The sequence below is a fragment of the Falco cherrug genome, chromosome 11 (genome assembly GCF_023634085.1).
Source record: "Falco cherrug isolate bFalChe1 chromosome 11, bFalChe1.pri, whole genome shotgun sequence".
Lineage (NCBI taxonomy): Eukaryota > Metazoa > Chordata > Aves > Falconiformes > Falconidae > Falco > Falco cherrug.
In genome coordinates this window covers 27,672,784-27,700,137 of record NC_073707.1, presented here as the reverse complement: position 1 = coordinate 27,700,137, position 27,354 = coordinate 27,672,784, and the positions used below count along the sequence as shown (strand labels likewise).

The window sequence follows — 27,354 nt, the reverse complement described above, 5'->3', positions numbered from 1 at the left end:
GTGGGGAGATGTTAATCTTGCTGAGATAAAATAAAAATTAAAAATCGCAGAGACGGGTACCAAAAATAGTAAAAAGTGTAGCAGAGCTCTTAAGTCAGAAGAAGTTGCAGAGATGGATATAACCTTATCTCTGCATGGGTGGGCTTTGCTAAGTTTCTATTCTGGTGTGCTTTTGGGTACTTTGTGATGTAAATGTCCATTCATTTTGTATTCAGGTATTGAAATGAAAACTTCTTTAAACTGCTTCAGCTGAGGTAGATATTTATGGATAGTTGAGCAATCCATGCCCTTTCTCCTGAAAGATTTCAAATCGACCGTTTCCCACATGTGACATGGGATGAGAGCAGATATTCTCTGTTGTCTTGGGGCTTCTGTCCCCCAAAAAGCTTGGCTTTGTTTTTATGCCAGGGCATACTGCATTGGGGTGGATTGAGAAGGGTTTTGTTCTGGTTTAAACGTGGTGGGGAGGGAGAGAACTTCTGAATGTCCTTGTGCCCCGCCGTGCAGGTCTGTGCCTGAGGAAGGTCTTGGGGACTGGAGAGGTGTCTCGATACCCTCTCTCGCTGCTGCCCTGTCTTGGTTTTGTCAGGGCTCATAGTCACACTGACGCGAAGCTCCCATAAACCTACCTCTGGTACCCAAGTTGCATGCTTCCCAATAAATCCTCCTCATCCTCACTGCATGCCCTGAGCAGTGGGGTGGGTGCAGAACCTGGCATGTTAAGCGTTCCTCCAGGGTGGGCGGATCTGTTTCACCTTGGCTGGGAGGGGGCTGAAGAGAGGGGTGCACCCGGGCTGTCCCTGGGCTGGGTGGGCTGGTCCGTGGGCAGCGGGAGCCCTCTTGTGGGATGCAGCGTTCCTGAAGGACCGGCGGAGGTTTGCGTGGGGTTGGAGGCACGGAGGGTGGCGCTTGCGAGAAATGCTGGTTGCTGCTTTCCTGTGCCTCTGACAGGGTTGAACTCAGAGGTGAATCTCGCCCTTAATTTGCGTACTTTTCTGTTAATGAGTAGGAGAAATTACATTTCAAGCAGAATGGCTGAAGCTGTAGATGCGTCTCATGAAGATGATAACCTGAAAAGAGGAGGGTTCTGGCCGCAGACTGACAATTGAGCTGTATTGTGTTAGGTGGCATAGCGGTGCTGTCGGTGGCTTGCACAGCTTTCTTTGCACAGCACCTGGATGAAAGCCTCCAATTCTGAAATCATTTCACAGCTCGTTGTTTTTTTTAAATAAGAACCACGTGGTTTTGTTTCATAGCTGTCCGATTACAGATTTCTCTCTTTCTAGGGAAAGAGGAACAGTGGTTTCAGAGAATGCTACTTTGGAAGCCAGAAGCATTGCAAGTTGACTAAGCTTTGTCCCGCTTTGGGTTACACCTTCCGCTTAGCAGCTCAGAATGACATCGGTACTAGGTAAGTTACCCAGGTTACAGGCTTTGTTGAGAAAAAGTGGTAGTTGGAAAGTTTAACAATCAATGACAGTGTTGAGAGGAATCAGGGGAGTGTGTGTCTGTGTGTGTTTTCTCTTTCTGGTTTCGAGTTAAATATCTGACATTTGCTCTATTATTAATGCTTTAGGGTAAGTCGCACCTTCCCCTGGTGGTATCGTTCACCTCCCAGGGAATCAGCGTGTACCTTCAGCACGATGAGGTTAGCCTGAGAAGATAGGCTCCTTTTGAGGTGTTAAATGGTGTTCTGTGGTCTATTCCTAATACAAAAAGAATACATCTGTTATGTAAAATTCCCACTAGGGATCTCGGTGAACCAAGAAAAACAAGCAAGAGGAAGCTGAGTTACAGATTTTGAAAGGAATCCCGATATATTTATTTTTCTGGTTTAAAGCAAAGCCTGTCTGTCTTTTTTCAGCAGCACAGTCCCTTCCTTCTTCTGCAGGACTGGTTGATGGGGTGGGAAAGACAGGCGAGAGAGCTGGGACTGGAGAGAACAGGCACACCCGAGGGCCCTGCAGGATGGGTTTCAGCTTCTCCTTTCTTTTGCACCTGACCAGAGGAGCTCGCATGAAGATGATGAGCAATCAGGCTTATTGCAATCCTCTGGGAGCTGCCAGGGAGTGCTGAGCTAAAATGCGGCACAGCTGAGGGCCAGTGTACCCGAGGAGACACGGTGCTGCAGGGGCTGTCGCTGCTGGGATCGCGGAAGGGAAGCAGGCCAGGAAAAGTTTAGCTGTGAAGAAGCTAAACATCCAGTGCTCTTGTGTACGCTTTTATTGTCCTTCTTAGCTAAACAGGATCTAATCGTTATAATAAGAAGGACAGAAAAAGAAACGCTAGTGGTATGTTACAATGTGTTTTGCTGAGGGAGATTCCTGTATTGTTCTCCCTTCCAAAACACAAACCTCTCAGTAATATATAGCTTTAAAAAGTTTCTTTATTCATGTTCCTGTGTTTTCCCTCTGAGATGCACTGGGGCTGTTCATGCGTGCAGAGTCCCTTTTGCCAACTTGCTGTGACATTACTTCCCTCCCTAATGAAATCACGCTTGGGCTGGGGGAGAGAGGCTTCAGCTGGAGCTGCTGAGCGTCGCTGGAATTGGGATGCCAGTTTTGTGCAAAGTTCCCAGTTTTGGCATCTCTTCTTTTTGCCAGATTCCAGATTTTTAAAATAGTTTAGGGCATGCGTCAACCCTCCCCCTGCTTTTTGTTTGGGGTTTTATTTGGTTCTTCTCTCTCTCTTTCTCACCCTCCTTCTCTCTCTCTTTTCCCCCCTGGCTATTGAGGAGGGAGTGAATGAAGAACAGTATTCATGGTCAGCTGCTCTGTGTTAATCTATGAGATAAGTACCAACAGCCCATGGCTTATTTTTATAGGCAGCACATAGAAATTATGACATGATAATGTCATCTAACACTTCATGTTGAAAGATGGTTTTGGTTAGTTGTAATGCTTGTAGACTTACCATTTATGATGATTTTTGTCTGATTTGGGTGTTAGTTATAGGTTGATTTTTTTTCAAATTCTTTTTTTAAATACAAGAATATTACAACAAATATTTTTGAGAAACATGACTCAGAAAAAGGGGATGTGGCTTTCAGTGCATATTAAATTCCTGCTATTACTTCAAGGAACAAAGTACATTTGTACTTTGGAAACAAAACATTTTGCAAGAACCTTACCTTCAGTTGAGTTCTGATGTTCTCTTTCTGAGAATTTGGCAAATTCTGTCCGTTTTAAATTTTGTTGTTAAGTTTCTGTTGTACATAATATATTCTGCATGGGGTATTAAGAGAACTCTTCCTACACTTGCTTGACACAACTGCTTATTAGGTTTTCAAGGCACCGTGTGCTGGGATTTAAAGAAGATGAAAGTGTTCATCTCCTCTGCCAGGAGTGTTCTCTCTGGTTGCAACCTGAGCTGTGCAAAAGAGCAAATTTAAGCTCAGCTTAAAATGCAAAGAGGTTTGGGCAGGGAAGGTCGGAAAGGAGTAGAGCCAGCCTGGAGGGCTGGAAGGTACCTGTGCCTGCATCAGACAGCTCTTACATGATGCTGAACATGTATGGTCATGACTAGATAAATTATTTCCCTGCTTTCTTTGGAAGAGGATGTCTGAAGTGGTGGAACTAGATCTGCTGAAGCACTTAGAGTACAACTTCTATTTAAGCTACACCTCTGAAAGCTGAGTTTGTAAAAGGTGTAAACTGCGTCTTAAATTCAGCACCTAAAAGTGGAGCACCTGGGGCTTTTTTTCTTATGTCTTAGGTCCCCATTATTAAATGAGATTTTCCTCTACTTTACAGTTAATAGTAAGTTAATATTTTTAGGCAATCAAATACTATTTTTTCCAATATTATTGTGATGAGATCTGTAAAAATGACTGTGAGGATACATAAAACCCTGCTTTTTTTTTTTTTCTACTAGTTCTGGTGTTTTCTAACTGGGTGCTCATCTTTCCCACCTGGGTAATTTTAACTTTGTCTAGATTTTTTGAAAATGTGAAATAATAATCTAAATACACTGAGGTTTGTTTTTTTTCCACTGTCGTCTTCTCTGTCTCTGTGCAGTGGGTACAGCCAGGAGGTGGTATGCTACACTGCAGGTAATATTCCTCAGACCCCTTCTGCACCAAGGCTTGTTCGAGCTGGTGTTACGTGGATCTCATTGCAGTGGAATAAAGTAGAAGGATGTACACCAGAGGAAGTGATTTCCTACACCCTGGAAATTCAGGAAGAAGATAATGTAAGTACTGTGATACTATAAAGTGTACTTAGATCGAGTTTTCATTTATTAATTCAAGATCACTGAGAAAGTGGTGGGTTGCTGCTTTGGGGGGGTCTTTTAGGAGTTCTGGGTATTTGGCAAGACAGAGCTGTGTGATTTGTTCTGCTCCACAGCAGAATTATGAATCCTTTTCTAAAAATCTGTACCGCCATCCTTGATGACTTTACAAAGCTTCACACGAGTCTACAAGGTACGGGGCAGCTTGTCCTTAATAGGTTCAGCCTGCTGTGTCCTCCTCGCTGCTGTCTGGTGTGCTCATGTTCTGTCACCAGTCACTTCTGTTTCTGTAACATCTTAAACTGTCACGATTGGGTTTGTGCTTATTTTACAGCAAAATTGTATTACTCAGCTCGGTTGCAACATCCTTCTAAAAAGAAAATTATTGCAGCCTTGCAGTGTAGAAGTAGTAATGATGATAATAAATAGTAAAAAGCACTTGGCTGTGAAGCCCCTTTGCTGTAACGTGCTGTAGCTGCAGTCTGTAATACAGAGCCCTCCCTCAGACTGGCTGGTTTTGTTTTCTCTAGGACAGCGTGTTTCACCCAAAGTACACTGGAGAGGAGCAAGCCTGTACTGTGAAGAATCTCAGAAGAAGCACACAGTATAAATTCAGGGTAAAATCTTTCTCCAGTTGTCATTGCATAGCATTTTCCATGTTGTTTTTTTTCCAGGAGGGGGTAGGGCCCTTTAGTACTACCTCCAAAACTGGATCATCAAACAGAAATTTCTTTTATACTGTGACCTGACAGATTAAACTGTTAAATGTTAGTTGCATTTTTACTTTTACCACAGGGGCTGCTCATTGCTCAGCTTTCATGAAACAAGCATAGTTCTGGGTACCACGTACTGGCAGGTATGATGTACAAGCATGGCTCAGAGCGTGAGGTGGTTGTGGGTGAGCAGCTCCCCAAAAGCCTGACCAAGCAGTCTCGCTTCCCCCAGGGGAGCAGACGCTGTACGGAGCTGCAAGCACAGCTTTCTCCCCGGCTCAGGGGCCAGGCTTCCCCTCACGTGCAGAAACCGAAGCTTTTCCATCTCACACATATGTGTGGCTGGGTTTGGAGCTGGTTTTATAGCAAGTGTCGGTACCTCCTGCTCCTGGGTGTGCTCCTAAATACAGACCCGCCAGGCAAGACGCTCTGAATTCTTCTTGCAAACACACAATTCGGTCACCTGCCTCGCTGCTGAAGCTGTGGAGCAGTTCTGCCGGGCGCTGTTGGGAGGACAGTGTGGTTTCTGCCGGCCAGGCTGCGGTGTGGCTGCCCGGCCGTCCTGCGGCCGCGGTGGCCACAGTGGCTCAGGCAAGGCCGGACTGCACAAGGGGGTGTTGGGCCATGCCGTCCCTCCCAGAGCTCTCCCCACCACCCGGGCTGCCGGCCAGAAACAGCACCTGGAAGCAGCGTCGGGGCATTTCTAACCAGTACGAGGAGAGAAGGATGCCATAGGTGTGTGTTGTCTCAAAAACATTTGGCTTCTGAAGGCCTTAGTATATTCAGGAGCAACACAATACAACTTCGCTCAAAGACTCCTTTAAAATGATGTATATTCCATTGTGGGACAGAAGACCTTGTGAAGATGCAGGAAGGACTGCCCAAACAACCACAAAGCTGTGGCAGTGTCCCTCAGAGGGGGACACCTTTTACTTTAGCGTTGTAAAAGCTGCTGTGGCTGCCTGAGGGAAAAGGACGGTTAGTGTTTCTCTGCAACCCTGCTTTCAAATTAAATGTGAATTTTACAGAACCAGGTTTACATCAGAGCAAACTTAGAGCCTCGCGTCGCTGGCTGCCAGCACAACTCGGACTCAGCACCAAGGTGCTCCCTCATTGCATGCGGACCAGCTAGGGAACCGGGGGAAGAGTCCCAAAAGCTATAAAACAAACCAAACAAAACCAAACACAGGCACCCCGTGATCACAGCAGCGTGTTAAGACTCACGGTGGGGGCTCTCTGGTCTGTTCTAGACTTGTCTTGGAACCTGGGCAAAATGCAGTTCTTTGGTGAACCCCCTTAATAATAAATAATTAAGGTGGAAATTTAATTCCAGGCAATGTGTGCTTATAGAAGAAATACCCTGCTAACGTTTTTGATGAAATAAAGGTTGGCTAATGATAATAGAAATGGTGGTGTAATTCACTGCTGTAAAGGCGTTTGCTCAGTACTGAGTAAGGGTTTGGCACAGAAGGGCAAATGCTACCAAGCGCAACAGGGTGCAGCAGCCGCATTGTCTGAAGGGTTTGAGGTGTCGGCGTAAAGGGGGTCACCAGTGGCTGTTCATAGTGAGGTTCCACAAAAAGCAGTGCTGTCTGCTATTTCATAATATTGTCGGTGACCTGGAAACGAACAGTTTTATTTTTATTCCTACTGAGACAATGAGGGACTCCAGGTTGGAGAAGCTGTGACTCTGAAAAAGTGTTGAAGATCCTGCTTGAACAATCCATTTAATGGGAATTTTCAGTTCCTGCCAGGCTAGTGCAATGTTTAGCTGTTTACACAGGGGAAGTGTCTGAATGTTGCATTACATTTGCAGCTCACACTGATTCCTCAGAGCTTTACTGGGGTATTTGTCTAGCTCTAGCTCATGTATCTGGTGCTCATGGCAAGATGTCTTAAATTGGAGAATAGTCAGAGAAGAACCAAAAGATCTTAAGTGGGTGTTTGATAATGGTTTTAGTTAGTTGTTCAAGCATATGGGCTAGAGAACCTCAATTACTTTTTTGGCCTTAAAAAGTGAAACTTGTTCTCCTCAGATGCCTATGTTAGGAGAGAAGATAGAAATGACTGTTCCTGAGAGTAACAGAGCTTCCAAAGTGGAAAAGTTCCTGCTAGCTTATATTTACAGTTAGCAGTTATAGTACGTAGTTTATTGCTCACTCCTTTGGCAGCAGATCTCTGTCCCAGAGACTAACATGAGCTAATACAGCTCTCAGCAGCCACAAAACATTGGACCATTTGGGGTTTCTTGTATGATCCTGATCTGCTCAATCTCCTGGCCAGGTCCTCATGGCTTCTCTTAGCTTAGCAGCCTTCTCCCTGAAGTCAGTAAAAGGTGTTCTTGAGTAGAGACGAAGGATTTGGCTGAGAAGGTTTTCTTTGTGTGCATCCTGCTCGGTTCAGTGGCTGTAGATGTGCTTGTTTGCGTGTCATGCTACTTAATCTTTTAGTTGTGTGATTACCGATACTCTGAATTAATTTGTTTTACATAGCAGTTTGAAACTCCTCCAAAACAAAAATAGCACGGTTATTGTTGTTGTTTTCATCTTTTGTGAATAAATAACTGCAAGTTGCCACATGACTGTTTTTAAAAGGGAAAAACAGCAGTGCTCCTATATTAAACATGTCATGATCTATTGTTAGTGGAGGGAGGGGAAAAATCGATGTGGTTTGTAAAGAAACAGCGTGACAATCTAATGTCTGTTAATAGAATCCCACGCGCTTTGTTGGGATGTGACACACTTTCCAGTTTAATGATATTTGTGCAGTTACTAAACGAACTCTCATGCAGAACTGTCAGAAAAAGTTACAGTAAACAACGGTAAACTTATTGTGGTTTTGTTTCAGCTGTTTGCCTCTAATGTGGAAGGAAAGAGTTCTCCCAGCGAAGTGCTGGTCTGTACAACCAGTCCAGACAGGCCAGGACCTCCAACCAGACCCGTTATTAAGGGGCCAATAACATCTCATGGCTTTAGTGTGAAGTGGGGTAAGCCAGTTCAGTTTGTCCTAGTAGAGCTTTTTGGGTCATAATAAATTCAAATAAAATTATGTAAATATGTCTTAGAACTTAGATTTTTTTTTTTTCATGGTGCTTCTCAGTCCAAAGTTGAACATTTTTGGAGAGCTTGACAACCTGATTATTTTAGTATTTTAGAAGTTGCATAGAAGGTCTTATGTTTTCAGAATCAAAAATGTTGCTTGTTTTTGTGGACTAACTTGCACTCAAGTGTATCTTCAGGCTTTTCACCTTCCATTTCATGTCCCGGTGCAGCATCATTTCAGCTGTTTCCTTTATTGATGGGGCAAACCTCTGTGCTGCATCTCTTTCAATCCTTTTCCCATGTGTTTTGTTTGTAGCATCCTTACCCAGTGACCTTAGTCTGACTCATGCTGAAAACTAACATCTGCTACCCACTTCTGCTGTAAATTCCTTGGTGTAGTTACTGGGGCGGGGGGGGAGAAGGAGCAGAAACAGAAACAGTTTCTGTAATCTATTATATTTCACTGCTAATCACTGCTAATATTCATTTACTGACAACTTGCCTTATTTTTTTTCAGATCCTCCACAGGATAATGGTGGTTCAGAAATCCTAAAGTATCTGCTAGAGATTTCTCAAGGAAGTCCAGAAGGTAAACTTGAAACAGGTTGTCTCGATTTCAGTCCATTGTGGCAACTATAAAGAAGTACTGACCCTTTGGGCAATTATCATCATTAACGTACTGGTGCTGTACATAAAATTGAAACTGTGTTATGTACTTACAGCCTTAAAACAGGTATGCTCTTTTTCTCTGAATCTGGTGGAATTTTAGGTTCTTTAGCTGAACCTACTATTTGATATTATATTTTTAATATATTCTAGAAATACTTATAATTGTAAGTATATATAGTTGTGTATGTGTCTATGTGTATGTATGTCTAAGCAGGAATAATATTCATAATAATATTAATACTTAGGACTTTGCTAACATATATTGTTTGAGGAAGACGACACTAAGGTTTTTCTTTCCTCTGAGACATTTCTAAAATCATTGCATTATACTTCTCCAAACTTGGTTATATCTCCATTTTTTAGCAAATCAATGGGAAGTGGCATATAGTGGATCGGCTACAGAATATACCTGTACTCACTTGAAACCAGGCACTTTGTATAAACTCCGGGCATGCTGTATCAGCACTGGCGGACACAGTCAGGTGAGCATTATGAAACAGTAATAACTACTGGGCTTATATTTTCCAGAGATTTACCTGCTATTTTTGGTAAAAGATACCTGCTTTAAAAAAATAGGTGAATATTTTTCGTGTAGCACAGTGAAGATACACCGATTGCAGTTAATCTTATTTTGCAAGATGCTGAATTTCAGAAGACTACTTTGTGTACCTGATGGTTTTTTTTGAGGCAGACTGCGATTTAGTGAGATTTGGTTTCCTCAAAACCAATTTGTAGGTGTTTATTACTTATGCTAGAAAAGACCATCGTGTTTAGTTATCTGGCCGCTTGCTTCAGAAAGAGCCTGTACTGAACACAGTTCGTGGCTGGAGCTGCAGTAGGGGTAGTTTCTTGGAACAATCAATTATGTTTTCTATGGCCAAATTCTGCTTTAAGTTTTTAGCTTCCATTTTCCAGCCACGGATTCCTGTCATTCCCTCCTTTGATTTAAAAAAAATTCAGTACCTACACTTTTCTTCTTCCTGCCTTTTTTTTTTTTTTTTGATGATTGAGTACTTTAGGCCTTGATATTATTTTAAAACCAAGGAAAATTAAAATAATGAGCCCCACAACATTAGCCATCAGTTTACTGTGCTACAGTTTTGAGTGTGCTAATGGAAGAACTCTGTTCTTTGCATTTGTAAGGGACGTGCTTGATAGCCTCTCCTATCCTTCATTGTTTATATAAATTCCTATTAAGTGCTTGTTGTAGAAAACAATTTCTTGTGTTGTGTTCTAATCATGCCTCACTTTGTAGGCAGCAATCGTACTGGCGAGCTAACGTCTGCTCCTGTTCTCTTCCAGTGTTCTGAAAGTTTACCTGTCCGTACACTAAGTGTTGCACCAGGACACTGCCGGCCACCAAGAGTTTTGGGGAAGCCAAGGCACAAAGAAGTTCAGCTACAGTGGGGTAAGTGGTTGGAGCATCTCACTGTTGAATAGCTTAGGTCTTGATGGTTAGCTGCTGGGCTTGCATTAGCTTTTATTTCTGTTGGTAGACCTTGTGAAAAGTTGCAGTGTATTCTGCTCGCTGCGAAGTACAAAGCAAAGCCCAGTGAAGTCCGTGCAGGTCAGAAGTGCAACTTCTCATCGGCTGCTGTGGCTCTGTGTTGGTTTCTGAACTTAGCTGTCCTCCAGCTGTCCTTTAGGCCTGATACTGTGCTCCCAAATTTGTTTTAGTTAGGACCCAGCTCTATGTCAGGACTATAAAGTATCAGCTTTATGAGAATATCTATCCTTTTACTGCAAAACCACAGTGTGATTCAAGATCTACTTTATTCCTTTGCAATATTGACTTAGCAGAAGTGTTTTGCTACTTCTAATGTAGGACTTACCTCAGGAAATTTGGGTTAGAACATATTGAGGATTTTGAGTGGTATTTAAACCCTTATCCACAGTATAACACACACAATCCATGGGACACCTGTAGTTTTTGCAAAGGACTTGGACCACGGGCGTAACACTAAACTGCTAAAAAAATACGCATTTTTAAGAATACAAGGTACATGCCAGTATCCAACAGATATTTTTTTTTTCTTTACTACAGTAATCTTGCAGCATCCAAGATTCTTTATAGTGTCGTTGGTTAAGCTGAATTCTGGAGCAGTACCATTTCTAACTGACAAATGTATCTCAACATCATAATAAAAATTCACCTGTACATCCAGGGTACTGTGTTTCCTGGAAGACTGTACTTATGGTGGAGCGCTGCTTTTCAGAGCACCAGGTTGATTATGTGGTACTGGCTTGTGATATAACATGCAAATATTATCAAATTTGTTGTTTTCTTGGAAAAAAAAGGTGCCCACAACAAAACAAATACAGGCACAGAAAAGAAATTCAGTTTCCCTCAAAGCTGTTATTCCAGGTGAAGCGCAGGGTTTAGATCATTATACGGAGATTTAGAATTTCATATATGTTGACTGTGTGACTAATAAAATTTGAGGATGGCAGTTCATACTTCTACTGGGTGTTACTGAGGCTTTGTCAGAAATCCCATGTATAAGTAGCAGTTTCGGAGTGTACGTGACCCACCTCAGCCTGTGTCCAACCATCGCCAGCAGCCAGGATTGGGTCAGCCAGCCACTGTGTGCCTCCTCATTTCTCCCTGTCCCAGGAAGGGTGTGTTCGGCCCTAGTCCCCTTCTCGGTGCAGCTTTTTGTACCTTTTCTCCTGCCTCACTGACCCATATTTTTTTTTTTTTTGCACACACCACCACCTTTGCTAATGGGGGAAAGAAGCAGAGTAGCTTCTTCTTCATCCCCAGAAAAGAACGGCAGCTGCTGTGTTCTGCTTCAGAAGTAGCTGGGTACGTCCTGGCATCGAGCACAGCTTCCCGGGGTGACAGGTCAGTGCCTCGGGGGAGCTGCTGCTCTTGCGGGTGACGATCTGACTTGGTGAACGTTTAGGGCTAAGAGTAATTGTATTCGTTTGTTTTAAAAATGTCGGTCGCATACATGGATGAGGTCATGCAGGTAAGGCATCTATCGAAGAGAAAAATCATTGCTGGGTAGTGTGTGTGCGTATAGATACGTAGATACACACGTGTCTGTACACACAAATATTTCTGTGGTACGTGAGGTGAAAAATTAATCTTTCTGGCATTTGTCCTTACGTTATTAATGAATTAGGTGATTTCTTTCTAGATGTCCCTCAGTCAGAAAGCAGCTGTCCCGTCTCGGAGTACAGTGTAGAAATGACCAAACCCGGAGAAGTTGTTTCTGAAGTGTATCACGGGCCTGAGCTGGAGTGCACTGTCAGCGACCTGCTTCCCGGAGCAACGTATCGGTTCCGCGTGAGAGCCGCCAACGACGGCGGGGTACGTGCGGCGTGCCGGGGCGTGCCGTGGCCGCTCCGCACCACAGGTGCCGCGGGGCCTGCGTGGGCGGCTCTGCAGCGCGGCTCTGCTGGTGTTGGGCGTCGGAAAGGTGAAGGGGAGGTGGGCAGAAGAAAACAGTGAGACATGTTTGAAGGAACTTGTGAGGAAGAGCTGCAGTACTAACTCTGGTACTCTGTTAGAAGGAGATTTCAGGTACTGATGCGATTTGGCTGGCCAAAATCAGCTATGCCAAACGGCAAAATCTTTGCTAAAAGTCGTAGCTGCTTACAAGGAGAAATCTGTTTATTCCCTTTCCACTGCATTCCTTCTTTTTGTCTTAACTCTGTAAAACCAATCACTGAAATGTCACTCACGTATTGATATATTTTGAGGAAAGCTTGCATTGCTAATGACTTTTTTTGTTGTTGTTGTTTTAATTTGAAAAGAATACATGCTTTGTGGATTTGCTGATTTTTGTTATATGATTTCCTTGGAAGATGTGCCTTCCCAAATACATCAGAAATGCTATCTGATGTCCACAGAGATCTGTTGAAAGATCTTGCTGATTCAGCGAGGTTTGGGATGGTTCTGCTTGCCTTTGTGAGAGCATCTTTCCAAGGCTTTTTTGTAGAGGCCATCCCAGCAACACTACATGCGTATTGATGTGTTTTGTTCCTCGGGGAATCTTGATGATAAACATAACACAGAGGTGTAAAGTTATTCACTTACAGGGATAACTTCTTTTAAAACTTACCTTAGGTATTACAAAAATATGCAAGACTGTTAAACTGTTTTGTCTTAAAAATATCCACTACTTTATTCTTGTGAAAAATAAATCAAATGCATATACAAAGAATGGATTTTTTTGCTGGAATGAAAGCCATTACCTACTCCTGTAACTTTGGATATACGATTATATGATGCCTTGCCTTCTTTTTTTTCACTTTTTTTTTTTTTTTTTTTCCTTATTTGGCAGAACAGCGTTTAACGTTGCAAAGCATTGTCTAGTCCTGCCCTTTGTTACATGAGGGGGCTGGGTTTGGTTTGGTTAGCTTTTTTACCTGATGCAAAATGGAGGAATGTGTTTTTTACCAGATGCAAACACCGTTCTTCCTCCAATTCATTACAGAAAACAGCAGAAGTCCATAACTCAGGTTTTTGAAGTGTGCATTCTTCGTAATTCAAACAATGTGATCAGTGTTAGCCTTTCTCAATAGCATGGATACACAGATGTGCCCGCTGAGAGCTTTTATGGGGTTCATCATTTTAGTGCTGTTCACCTTTCATAGTGGCTCGTTTTTTCCTATTTGCTAGTATTGCATTCCAAAATAAGTGAGTATCAGTGTGTTTCCTCTGCTTCCAGTAAAGTTCCTTCGTTCTGGAGAACAACTTCTAATTAGCTTGGGGATGTACAGAACGAACTTTGTTATCCCACTCGAGGCCTCAGAGTCTATTTCCACTGTTATCTCTCTTCTGTCCTTGCACTGCTGGCTGAAGCCAGTTTTGCAGGCTCTTGAAAATTGTCTTTTTTTGTTGCTAATATGCATTTAAATTATTCTGCCAAGGGCTTAAAAGTTGTCTGAGCCGTTGGCTCAGCTGCCGGCAGAGCGAAGCCATGCACGGGGTGTGCGCAGCGTGCCCCTGCACGTTGAACCCCGCCTGGGGCTCCATCACCTGCTGTCCTTTTATAATTAATGTTGCAGACGTGTTTTTATAAAAGACTGGAGTCCAAATCCAGCTTATGTGCTTTACTGTTGCTGTGCCGCTCCTTATATCTGCCAGAAGGCAGCTGTGCCAGGCTGCGGCACAGACGGGTGAACCTGTTGCGTGAAGGTAAGGTGGAGGGGCGCAGACGGCTCCTCAGGGGCTCTGTGGCTGGGTGCATGTTCTCACTCTGGGGTAAATCGGAGATGGATTATGCTTTCACGGGCACTTACCACCACACAGGAGGATGTACGTGCTGTCTGCTCATACCTGAGCTTACCTGACATTCTAACTTTGCAATAATTGACGTGGTCTCCTACTGAACTCTGGTATTTGGTGCTGAGTGTTGGAAGCCCAGTCTGTGTTTGAGAAAGTTTATTGCGCTGAAAAGTTTGTGCGCTGTTCTTGAAAAGCCTTTGAGGAACGCGAGACTGGTTTACACCTATATATTAATGTACAGACTCTTTGTTCCCCTCTAGTATGGGCCGTATTCGGAAGCCACAGAGGTTACCACGGCAGCAGGACCGCCTGGCCAGTGCAGAGCACCTTCCCTGTCCTTCCTGTCCGACACACGTGTACTTGTAAGCTGGGAGGTGAGTCAGGTGCCCTCGTTCTTTAATTTCCATCTTGCTTATCCAAATTCACACGGTCACTGCAAAACTTGAAAGCTAGCTTGAGAGCTATTTGCTGGTTTGCAGCTTTTCTTTTGTGCAAGAAAAGCGTATGCAGAAACTCTGCTATTGGAGAAAAATCATCATCTTTTACTTTTCTCTTTAAAGAATGGCATAAAGTTGATCATGAGTCACCCGGACCAGGATTCAGACAGAAGGCCTCCTACACTGGCGTCAGATGATAGAGCACGGGTCGGGTACAAGGGCTCTCCACAGGCTTTTAGCATGTCAGCATGTCCTGGGGTGGAATTGTGAAGGCAAATATTTAATTTTGGCTGAAGCTGGAGTCTCTGATAGGAAATTAACTCTGCACAGATGCTTACGATGTAGTGTTTTTTTCCTCAAAAATTGTTTTTATCTTCCCCAAATATTTACTTTTATTTTAGTTTCTGTGCATTCCTTCTCCATTCTTCAGGATCTTAGACACTGGACTCTTAAAATAAGTCTTAGCTCAAATGCTGAGGGATTGATTGGTGTAATTAAAAAAGTTACATAATTAAGGCAGAAAGGAAAAGATGTTGTCATAAATAACATTATGGTGTGGAGCAGTGGGACTGTAGTTCTGCCGTGGACTTGCTTTGAAAACCTAGCAGCTGTTCCAGCCCTGCATCTCTCCGGTCCCTCCACAAAAGAATGCCCCTGTTGAGAAAGACAATGCTAATGTTCATGAGATACTTAAAATGATTGTGCTAACAACATATCTAAATATAAAAATAATCTGAGATTAATTTTATAATGAAACAGGTGCATTTGGTGCCATTCAGGGGTATTTGTTAATATTTCTTGCAACGTTTTGTGAAACTAAGCTGGAAGTCACACTAAACTTTTAAATGTTACCTTTTATGAGCATATGGACAAGCATTTGCTCTCCCCAGCCATGAGCAAATGCAGCAGTGTTTCTGGTAGACTCTGTATTTATATGCAGGATATATTTGTTTATTCTAGCTAAAAATGAAGCTGTGGAAGGAGTAATGTGGTTTGCAGTGGTTATGTTTTCTTAAAGAGTCTATAATTTTTTGGCTGATATAAATATGAAGGAAGAACAGTGGAGAACCGTAGAGGTTTTTTGTCTGGCTAGAGAGCACACTGTGGTGCCTACTGAGTTTTTTGCACATTGTTTTGAAACACTGGCTTAGCCATTCTGAATGCTCCAACTGATGTAGCTGGAAGCTCGGAGACGGAGCTAGAGAAGCCTGCATGTGTGTGCAGGGTGGTCGTTGTGGCATGCAGCGACGCTCTTCATCCTTTGACTGGAAATGACACCTTGCATGCTGTAATCACAGTCTTTATCATATCCTACACCACCCTTCTGCACATGGAGCAGTGGTTCCCCAAGCTGCTTCGGTCCACGTGGTGCAGCTCTGGGTAGTTCTGGTAAAAACACTAAGTATTTTGTTGTGTAACCGTGCCTTTATGCCTGCACTCACTCACCTCCAGCCAATTTCAGGTATTTATTCTGTGTTCCGCTGGACTTCAGGATGATAAAGGGATTGCTGAGGACACATAGATCCTGTCGCAGTCTTTTAGCGGACATTAATGTACCCAGGTCCACACTCCCGTATCCCATACTGGGGCCGTTAGCTTGATGGGTGACTTTCACTCAGACAAGCTCCTTGCTTGTTGAGGTTGTTCTTTTCTCAGTAACGTGAGTGACTGTTTCAGGCTTGAAGGCCAGCTCTTCCAGGGCTGTGTTTTGATTGCTCAACTAGACTCAGTAGATTGATGCGGTTTTGTGTTCTCCATGCTTGTGCTTCTGCCAAGCCAGTGAAGAGACAATTTATTCCGGAGTGTCCTGATGAAAGCAAAGTAGCTGCATACACTGTCTCATTTCTCTGAATTTCTAGCAGATAATTTTTGCACAGAATTGGCCTGTTTCAGTAACCTTTTAGGGAACGCTTAATTTGGCACATTTCCATTTGCAGCAGTTATGTTGTATTAATTTAAAAATAAGGTGGGATGGTTGGTGTTCTTTTTTTCATGCACTTAATTCCATACCCAGTGAAACACAGAGATCTGAAGTGCTCATTTTTGAATTGAACCGCATAAATATTTGTGTTGCAGAGTCCTGAACGTTCTGGTGCTGACATCTCTGAATACAGATTAGAGTGGGGAGAAGATGAGGAATCTCTACAACTTGCATATAATGGCACAGATACCTGTTTTGAAATAAGTGAATTGTCAGCGGCAGCACATTACTGCTGTAGGCTGCAGGTATGGAAGCTATGAGGTTTTGCATGCATTGCTATCTTAAGATGTAAACAGTTTCCTTCCACTGTGTTTGTATTTTTGTCATTAGCCGCTATGAAGTTATGTGCTCTGTAAGTCAGGAGGAATGTACATTTATTTTAAGTAATGCAGGCTGTTGCTATAGAACTGAACAGTTTAGATTCTGTACAGTTCAAAGTGATAAACAAGGGAGTTGATGTAACTTTTAGCTCTTGAAAATTGCTCTCATGTATCATGTGGTTTATTTTCAGTGAATAACGCTGTTAACAGCCATCTTGCTCTCTGATATTAAAAAAAAAAGATAACATTTTAGACAATTCCCCAAAAATTGAATTATTTTTTTGGTAATGAGATGTAATGAGATGTAAATAACATCTACCTCCCAGCTGGATGTTGAAGATTCCCCTAGCTTAAATAATAAACTCCAACATCTGGTTCATTTATCAAGTAAAGCAAACCAGGTAAGTAGATCCCTGTGTATATAGGAGATGGGAGCTGCCAGACAGCGAGCCGTCGTCTTTACCATTTTGTCTCTTAGCTTTGTAAGGCTGGACCGTGTATAGAGCCTATATATAATTTCTTTTTCTTTGATCTTTTTCTCTCCTATTATTTTCACCAAAAAGTAAGTTAAAATATAGTTCTTAAATATTTATGAAAATAAAAATACAGCACTTCTCCTTTATGTCTAATGAAAAAATAAATGGAAAGTGAAGTAGGTGGGAGCAAAGTAAAAATATTTTTGCCCTGGATACTTTTGCACAAAACTTAATTGTATGTGAAGACAGAATACCACCAGTAACCCAACCACAAGTTCATGTACCCACCCAGCTGCCAATGTTTGGACCACCTAGGGTCATTTCTTTGATCAAGGACAACATGCTTCTGTTGAGTGTTTCCTCCTTACAGGTTTGGTATTTTTAAACAGGATATCGAACATTTTTTTTATTATTATTAATTTTTTTTTATGAAGTAGCTTTTGAGCTGTTGGCCAGCAGCCAAGGAGCTAGGGCCCCGCAGCTGTAAGGACACTCAGCTGTATTTTCTGCCTCGGTGGAGCTCGCCGTATCCCTGCCCTGGCACTGCTGGGGGAGGCGAGTTGAAAGAGTGTGTCTGAGTGGCTTGGAAGTGTCAGCCAGAAAGTGCCTCTTGTGTTCGCACAAGGGGGAGAGCATTCAGCATCCGCTGGGCAGGGAGGAGACTGTGAGACCGCTTCTGCGGGGAGTTCAAGGAGGTTTTAATGTTAAAAATGGAAATAGCCAGCTGTATAGCATCTTTGATTTCGAGTGGATGTTCGTTTAAAATTACCTGCCACAAAAATGTTGCACAAATCTACTCGGTTTTCAACACAGCCAATGCCATTTAATCCATAGGTAGAAGTTAAATGAAATGCACAACAGCACTAAGCCATTTTATTTAAGGCCGTCAGTGACCCGTGCATTACTTTCTAGAGGGCTTCATTCTCTAGATCTGATCTGTGTATTATATGGAGAAGAAGTTGGTGTAAGACACACTTGGAGCATTTGAACAATTACCGAAAAAACCCCAACAATGTATAGCAGACAAAGAAGGGAAGTTAAACAGTTTCAGAAATTTTAGGGGTTTTTTTTTGTTTTTTTTAATAAAAAGGTGAGAATAATAGCTGGTTTTCTTATTTGTTAACAGCTTTAACAGAAAAATCTTCCTTTTGGTTATTAAAAATATATTCCCCAAACGATATTTATCCTGCCTTCTAACAAACACACAGTACTGCTCTCAAATTTACAACAACTCAATAAAAAGAGAGAACTGAGGAATCACACAGATATGTATAATTGCAGGGCAGATAATTTGTCTTTACTGTTGCTCAACTTTTTTGCTGTAATGAATATTCCTGAAAACAATTGTGGCTTTTGCAAAAGGAAATATTGTATCATTTGGGGGTGGGGGAGGGAGGTATCTAGGAAGCAAAGAAGAATGAAATTCCCATCAGTTATGGTGATGAGATTGTCCAATAAAGCAGTTAAAAGCACCTCTGAAAATAAATTGCTTGGAGCAAGATACAGATTGCCAAACACTGGTTTAGAGGCAAGACAAATAATATCGTTGGCAGACCACGAAACAAGGCTCACTTTTAACAGCTCTAGGAGCGCTTCACTCAATAGAAGATGTCCCTGGAGCAAGATTTGTTTTGAAGGGCTTTTTAAAGGCTGACAGATCTAACTTGGTTATCTCTTTTCTTCAATTGAACAAAACGCCTCCTGGAAAAACAGAACACAGCTTTGTGTTTGTATTATGCATAGCAGAAATAACTTATTTGCTACAGTTAAGCATAGATTACAAATCAAACAGTTGCTTGACATGTTCTTTCCTTGCCATCGTAGTCCTACTGGCAACATTGTAAATCCGGGTTTTCTAATTAATTTTGATCTGGTGGGAGACTCTGGGCTCGTTTTCCCAAATGCAAAGGAAGTGTGGATGGTAGATGATGCTGGGCAATGTCAAAGGTGCTTTTGAAGGTCTGTGCCTTCTGGATCTCCTGTAGCTCGGCCTATACCATAACTACTGTCATAAGCTCTCTGCGTACCTGGTGGGCCGGCAGCATGCTGGGCTGTGTCAGGGGGAGCCCAGCTGCCAGGTCAAGGGAAGGTGGTGGTGCCTATTACATGTCGTTCATGAGAAGATGGAATACTGTCTCCAGTTCTGCTCCAGGCAGAGGCTGAAATAGGAATGTTCTGGTGAGATAAAAAGAAAAAAGTTACTGCTGTGCAGGCAGTTAAGGATTGTAACTCGTCCAGAACAGCTGTGCAATCTCCATCCTTGTAATTTTTCAAGACCTGACTGGACAGAAGCCCGAGCAACCTGGTCTGTGTTCAGCTTTGACCCTGATTGGAGCAGCAGGTTGGACTAGATGTGCTCCAAGGTCCCCTCCAGCCTGCACTAATTGTGTGATTGTGTGCACAGGAGCTTATAATAATCCAGAGGAGGTGATGTGGGTCATTTCTTAGGCCATTCCAGTGCAAGATTTACAGCATTTGCCACTGACTGAGCATCAACTGATGGAAAAGCCAGGTCTGTACAAGAGTGCAGCGCTGAGCTTGCGAAGACAACAGCCTCTGTAATTAATGAGCAGAAGTGGGCCAGATTTTGAAACTTTCTCTGCTGGGATCCTGGATCTGGGAGTCAAGATGAGATGCTTGATAATTGGTTGCTCTCCTTTCTTGTAGAAAATATTGAGCTCGGTGCTTTGGAGGTGGTTTGCTGGTGATCTGTGACTTCTGAGTCACAGCCTTCACGCCGTGCTGGGTTCCTATGTTCTTATATCAGAATCTTTTTAGTATGAAATTAGTAATCCATTCTCCGAGTTAGGAACCAGCGTAGCTCTCAGCAAGCCAGGTGCCCCATATGCCTTAGGGGTACTCTGCTTGTATAAAACATCGCACGTTACACTCTGCGGTGTGTGTGCTGAGGATTTTATACAGGGTGGCTCAACAGATCTGAGTAGCCGGTTTGCTGAACAGCGTGATGTTACCCATCACTGGCAGCACGACTGGCATTTTGAAACGAAGTTTGCTGCTGATCAAAAGGTTACTGTTAGGTTTTAAATAGCTTTTAGGGAAAAGATAAATACTCTCCAGTTTTTCTGAGATACCCCTGAGTAACAAAGGAAGATACTAATTGCTGTAGTATAGGCAGAGGTTATGAGTCATGCTTTAGAGGATAGCCAGCGGTGCATATCCTCTGAAGAATCCATGCAGCTCTTACAGGCTGCACGGTTCAATATTGTAAACTCAATAGTCGTGTGAAAGAGAACATTTATCCTGTAAAAATACTCTTTTTTTTTTTTTTTTTAAACATACAGGCTATTAACCAGGCAGGAGCTGGACCCTACAGTGACCTGGTAACCTGCAGGATCCCCGCATCTGTGCCTGATGCAGTCTCTGTGCTCTCGGTGCTGGAGGATGAGCACATGGATGCCTGTCAGCACTCCCCCTCTGTGTGCCTTGTACTGAGCTGGGAAGAGCCATGCAATAACGGAGCTGAGATTACATCATATAACATTGACCTGGGTGACATCAGCATTGCAGTAGGAAACGTTACAAGTTACGTTATTGATGATTTGCTTCCAGAAACCTCATACCGGTGAGTACAGATTTTTTTTGGTGTGATACAGAGAGCGCTTGGGATGAGAACACACAGCTTAATTTTACATGAGGGGGGGGGAACCAAAACAAAAAACCCACAACACCAACCAGCCTAGGGAGCATAGAAATCTGCGATAATTCCTTTATGGAATGAATTGTGGTAGTTCATGTCCAAATGTTGCTTTCTCCCCCCATCTTTTTCCCTTTCTCTTCTCCTTGCATTATCTTTCACCTCTCCTTATTATTAAGTTGCTCTGCTAAGGTGAGGTTACGCTGGCAGGTAAATAAATTTTCAAAATGGGGAATAACTGAAATTACAATGTAATAGCTCATGTTTTTCCATCCAGGGGTTTATATTATTAACTGTATTGATCTCTTTGAGGAGATAGCAATTTGCACACAGTGAACTTTTATTCGTATAACTATAGCTGTTTTTTTTCTAGCATATGGAGATTAATTAAAAGATAATCTGAACAATTTCTTTATATTGCTTCAGAGTCTAAATCTCTAAGTGATGTTGCCAGAATTTTATTATTATTTTAACATTCAGGCGTATATGTTTTTTTTCCCTGTTCGTTAATTAAAAAAAAAAAAAACTGTGGTTCCATGCAGGCAATGAACAGCAGTACAGCAGGTGGTGTGACAAAAGAAATTCTATTTTAAGTACTGTTCTAATAAAAACTGGACTCTGATTGCACACTTGTAAAATTAGATACGGCACAGACCTTTTGTAATATTTTTCTTTTTTTTTTTTTCTTTTTATTCAAGGTCACAATCTCACACATCTTGTAGAGTTTAAATGAAAAGTTCATTTCTCAAATATTATTATTTACCAAAAAAAGATAACTTCTTGTAGGAAGTATACAAGTATGTATACTAGATGTTACTTAAAGCAAGGAAGGTATATTGCTTGCAGTGCCTAGTACTGTGGTTCCTGATCTTTGCCTAGAATATCAAGGTTTTAAAACCACGTAATAAAAAATGAAGATGTAGATTTATTAAAAAATATGTATATATGCATGGAAACATATATAAACACACATATATATATCCATCCCTTCGGCAATGTGGAAAAAAAAAGGCAAAACAAACTTGGTGATTCAGAACCTCTCTGTTTCAGACCACTCGTTTAAATCCAAGCAGTGTGACTACATTATCGCTGTCTCCAGCTCTTCGGTAGCTTGTAATGCTGTGATCCTTTTTGGCAACGGCAGTAACAAAAGTATAAGCTTTTTCTTGTCTTCCACGGTGTTTATTTAAGATCCTAGTTATGTGGTCAATTTAAGCTAGCATTGCTGTCGAGGGAAACGTCGTCTTCCCTCCTGGTGGTGTTCCCTCCTTTGTGCCAGCGAAGCGCTATCGCACCATTCCACACTGGGAAAACTGGTCTTCTCAAAAACTAATTGTATTGTATTTTTTACCTTGTAAATGGGTAAAGGAAGGGGTAGAAGAGGACAGGACCCCCTCCTCTAGCAGACAAGCTGGCCTAGGCTTGTTTGAAGTGTGAAATTGCTGCACCTGAGTGAAGCTGCACAGCAGTTTGAGCTGGTTCAGGTTGCTGTTGTGCTGCCTCCATCTCCCTGTTCTCCCATGTTTCTCATTCTCTGCCTCACGTCAGCACTGGTGTTTGTGTCATCTTACTCTAAGCCAGACCAGAGAACCCAACTGATCAGAGACTAATCAAAACCTTAATAAAACTAGTAAGTTGAAAAGTTTGCCTTTTGACTGGCTACCCAGCTGTGGAACTGCACTGTCTTTGGGCAGTCTCGTACTCCCTGGTTGTTTCTCCTCACGTGCTCAATCCAGTCTCAGAACAGCCAGAGCAAAATGAGATGAGCAACCCAGTCAAGACAGCCAGAAGGACCTATCTAAATTCTTCGCTGAAGTCTTCCTTCTTCAGTTTCTTTTTTTAGCTGGTTCTTGGTTCCCTGTAGCTTTTTTTTAGGGAGGTGTCCATGCCTTCAAAGCCTGGAAATGGAGATGGGGAATGAAGGGATGGGCAGGACATTACTCTGCTTTATAATCATGCTGCAGTCTTGTCTGTGAAGCTCTTGCTCCTGCTGCTGTAAGAAATACTAGATTTCTTTTTTTTTGCGTTCTTATTTTCTTATTTTAAAAAAAAAAAGCCCTGTATTAAATAACATATTTTTAGTCAGGAGTCTGCCTGTCTCTGATCCAGATGGAAAGGCTAAAGCACAAGCATTAACTGGGACTGTTCTAAATGTCAGACTAAAAAAATAATATTAAATTGTGAAGAGTACAAACCAGGGGATGACTAATCAGAAGTAATAATATATGAAAGCCCTTTCAATGAAACAAGAGAAAGAAACCCCCAAGTCTCGCGTCTCGTGCCTCTCAGGGATGACAAGTGACTGCAGTCAAGTTGCAGAAGCACCTCTTCTGTATCTTGAAGTATTTTTCTGCTAATAAAACCAATTTAATGTGTCTGGTTTTGCTATGAATCGTTAACTCTTTCATTGATATTTGTTCTTCAAGCCTGACTTACCACCTGGCTTTCATCGGGCGATGTCTGTGCCCTGATAACAGTATCCATAAGAAACGCGCATATCAAGCTGTACGCTGAAAGGTGATGGGTTTTTACCTTCCCTGTTTTCATCGGAGGAGTGTTTCAAAACATCACTGAGCTTGTTTTCTAAATTTGTTCACCAGTGTTTTTTCCTTTCATGTCAGCCCTGTTTATCTCAGCTAGCCCTTCTCTCTCTCTTGTGTTTATTCCCTGCTCTGTTTAGAAGTGGTGAACATGTTTTTTCCTAGCCCTGGTTTTTCCTGTACTACTGGGTTTGAGACTCTGAACTCTCTTGCCAGAGTTTCAGCAGAATTTGAGGTAAATCAGCAAAGGGCTTATATGATTTAGTTGCATTGGAATTTTACTGTCAATGTTTTTGTTTGGGAGAACCCAAAACTGAGAGCAAATCTTGGTGATTATGAATCCACCAAGTCCAGATTTGGAAAGGAACGTTGTTTTGTGTAGCAGTGTGCCTCTGACAGCATGTCTGCGAGTGTCCGCCCTACGGGACTTGTTAGCTGAGGTCTGGCGTTGCTTTGCTGCTTCCAGCCCCTGTCTGGGAATCGCCCGTCCATGGCCCGTGCGTGGGTGACTTGACGTGCCAGGCAAACACCAGGCTCTTCGCAGAGGTGGGCTCAAAGCTGACAAGTCTGACGGTTGCTGTGTCTTAGTAGCAAATCCAGCCAGCATGCCACAGGGAAGATTTGCATCCCAACATACGTTCGAGGCAGGAGGAACTGGGACATGCCCTTGCTGTGCTGCTAACGGACGGCGCAGGGCTGATGTCGGGAGGAACCTCTCCCATGTCAGGCACAGAGCAGCACCCCTGCTGCAAAAAGCAGATGCCTCGCAAATGCACTGTGTAAACATCGTTGCTGGTGAGCGGCTGCAGAAATATGTCTGGGAATTCTGCAGTCTTTCTGTTTTATTGACGTAGCCATGAAGCTCTGGAAGCTCTGATTATAGGGTAATAATACATGGACTGGTTTTCTGTGAACTGATGTAACTAGAAGTGAGTTAATAAATATTCCACAATAAATAAGTATTCAACAGTAATAGAAATACCAATTTTCTGTTATACTCTGTGTTCCCAAGCTTCACTCGATGCTTTCCGTAGTTAATTGTGCTGTTGAGATACTTCACCGCAAAACAACTTAGAATTTTTTAGAATGCTTATTTTCTTCTGAAGTTAGTTCACAGAAATGCGTAGTAGTCTTATTAAATGTTAATATCAACACTAAATTTTAATCTCCTTTAGGAATAAAAAATCTAGATATTTTAATTCTGAACTGTACTGAGGAAAAGATCTTCCAAGATGGAGAGAAGAATGCACATAAATGTCCAAGTTAACATCACTTAAGTGGGTTATAAAACAAAATTTATGCTTCAGAGTGTAAAACTAAGCCTTGTTGCAGCCCCAGAAGAGTGCAGTCGGAGCGGGGATCTGTGGGGCTGGCCTGTCCTGGGCACTGTGTGTCATCACCACCCAGGATGTTCAGGCTGCTGCTGACGAGGGAGCATCCTGCTTCTCCTCCCTTTTGAAGTCCGTGGCATTTTAACTCCCACAGGTTTCCACAGGCATTCCCACTGGTGGCATTCCACTTATGGGAACTAGCAAATCAAACTCTTCTCATGTCAGACTCTTAAGATTAATTCAAAAGTTGATTTTTCATTTTGTTGGAATACTATATGAAGGATTTTGTGACCAATCTGAAAATAGCATCCTGCTTAGTGTGTTTATTTCCCTGGGTCAAGAATCTTCTAAGATAGAATGCTCTGTTAAAGGTCTTTTAATGGTTTCTAAATTTGCCTAGTCTGATTTATTTTTTTCTAAATGTTTAAAAGATGCAGTGGGAAAATGTGAGAATAGATACAAGTATGACTGGTCCTGAGCCTGCAGAATTAAGTACTATCCCTAAATATATATAGTCCATATCATATATCTATATATTTATATAGATATATAGATATAAATAAATATAGTCAATACATTCTCAAAAACCTCACTTTCAAATTGTGATTGTCAGATTTTAAAACTGCCCTTCCAGGACAGCATTTGGGGTATCTTCACTTAGAAACCATTAGTGAAAAAGTTGAAAGGGATTGAGGCAGTGGTTTCATTTGAACATTTCTGTGTGTCTAAATACTACTTTTACACAAAAATAAGGGATTGATTTTTGCCAGTATCAGTTCTGTGAACAGTAATTGGTTTCCACATAATTATGGAAGTTCCCTTACCCACCGTGGCTGTGCCACCACCCAGCTGGAGGAGCTCAGTGTCACGGGCTGGGGCAGGGACAGGAGCTGGAGGTGTTCTCCCACCACCGTGTGCTCCCCCTCCTCTTCCAGACAGCCCTCCTTTCTCCCCTGCCTTTTTCCCTTCTTCCTTCTGCCATTCCCTGTGGATGTTTCAGAGGCTTAATATCCCTTGAGGAGATGCTGCTGTGGTTCAGAGGGAAGCAAGAGCTGGGTCTGGGTTACACTGACACGTGCACAGAAATCAGAGCTGGCTGGTTGTTCCTGTCTGGCAAAGCTGGGGACCTGGGAATGACACTGGCCGTTTACAGAGAGTGTTACAATGATATAATCAGCAGAAAAAGGGTAGCCACATCCAGCCATGAGAGTCAAAGAAATCAATTCTTGCTTTCCCAGTATTATCTCATTCATCTGGAAAGATGCCTGTCTCTATTTTAAGGCCTAAGAGTTTCCATCAGTCTTGCTGTGCTCCCAAGTCAGAAGTGGTGGCGGGGCGGGGGTGGGGGGGGGTGTAGCTGTGTGTGGCGGAAGGCAGGAGCGAGAGCGCCATGCGGCAGGTGAAAGCAGCAGCAAACGAGGGAAGAGGAAGAGAAAAGTTTGTACCTTGTGCAAGGTAATACACCTGGCAAAGGGAAAACAAGTGAATGCAGATATCTAAAAAGTTCATGCACATATCTAAAAAGTACATCTATCCACCTCTGCTTAAGAAAAGTGAGATTTGAGAGAGATTAATTTCAATTGCTGCTTGTTTTCAAGTGTGGACATGAGTTAGTTACGATGCTTGAGGATGGGAGAGGCTTTGTTGTTACTGGGACTTTGGATAATACAAAATAAAACGGGGGGAAAAAAGGCTATGCGCTCCAGAGCGTGTTGCTGTAATCAATCCACAAATAAGGAGCAGCATTTCTTAATGTCACTGTTACTGTTTATGTGCATATGCTAATGGACCACTTGCCAGAATCCAGTGAAAATTCAGGGAGTTTTCACTTTTTACTGGAAAGACCATTAAATAATAATGACTCTTCAATCTAAAGCAAACCAGTAACATACTATGGCATAAGAGCAATGTCTATATTAATTACACTTCTTAAGATCCTAGAAAAGTTTTCTGTTCTTTTTATGTCAAATGCTTACGTGCAGCAGTTGAAGAGGGGGCTCCCACTAGATCTGTCTTCATAGCATCCATGCTTTGGGAGGAAGAGGATGAAGTCACCATTGTATAGTGCTGTAAGGTGATCAGGATGTGTTTCCTGAAACCGAATGGAAGGTTAAAAGGAAAGTGCAGCTCCATGCAAAGTGGTGCTTTACCCTTCTTAATGGCTAGGTCAGTAAGCAAAGGTTTAAGCACACATTTACATGTGACTTTGTAAATGCAATGCATTCTTACAGTGTACAATTAGTTTAGCTGCCTAATGAGTAGATAAGGCTCTTAGTATTTTGCGATATGTTTATTAATCATTTCACGCTTTCTGTTCTTGAAATTGCAGAAAATACAAGTTTTGTGGGCTTTTGTAACAGGGAATATTGTTCTTTTGAGGGTTTTTCCTCTATCCCTTTAACTCTTCCTAATCTTTTTGTAATGGTAGAGCTGGAAACTTGTTGTTCAAAGCAAAGTCATTTTTTATATGTTGTTTATATAAAATTACATCACTTCACATACTTCAATCAAAATAAATAGCTAATGCCAGCCAAAGACAGTTCTATTTCTCTTCTGCTTTCTCTGAAGCGAGCAGTCATAGGGATCTACCAGCTTCTGCTCTTTTCTCCCCCCTGCCACCTTCCTCAGGGACTTCTGGCTTCTTGGTGGCTGATAGTTTGGGGAAGAAGCAACACTTCTTGTAGAGAGTCTTTTCCCATGAGAAAATATTAGGCTGCTGTAC

General features: G+C 42.3%; 1 protein-coding gene across 2 annotated transcripts in view; it reads left to right on the top strand.

Moving 5' to 3' along the window:
- The window catches only part of FNDC3B (fibronectin type III domain containing 3B), a 209,607-nt gene that overhangs the window by 152,523 nt on the left and 29,730 nt on the right, over positions 1 to 27,354 (top strand). For both annotated transcript variants that reach the window (XM_055723542.1, XM_055723543.1), the window contains exons 12-22: positions 1,287 to 1,411; positions 4,017 to 4,191; positions 4,761 to 4,847; positions 7,791 to 7,929; positions 8,502 to 8,573; positions 9,017 to 9,135; positions 9,956 to 10,061; positions 11,797 to 11,969; positions 14,153 to 14,266; positions 16,406 to 16,555; positions 20,409 to 20,689. In XM_055723542.1, the coding sequence (XP_055579517.1) occupies positions 1,287 to 1,411; positions 4,017 to 4,191; positions 4,761 to 4,847; positions 7,791 to 7,929; positions 8,502 to 8,573; positions 9,017 to 9,135; positions 9,956 to 10,061; positions 11,797 to 11,969; positions 14,153 to 14,266; positions 16,406 to 16,555; positions 20,409 to 20,689 (1,541 nt within the window). The remainder of the gene's footprint in view (positions 1 to 1,286; positions 1,412 to 4,016; positions 4,192 to 4,760; positions 4,848 to 7,790; positions 7,930 to 8,501; positions 8,574 to 9,016; positions 9,136 to 9,955; positions 10,062 to 11,796; positions 11,970 to 14,152; positions 14,267 to 16,405; positions 16,556 to 20,408; positions 20,690 to 27,354) is intronic.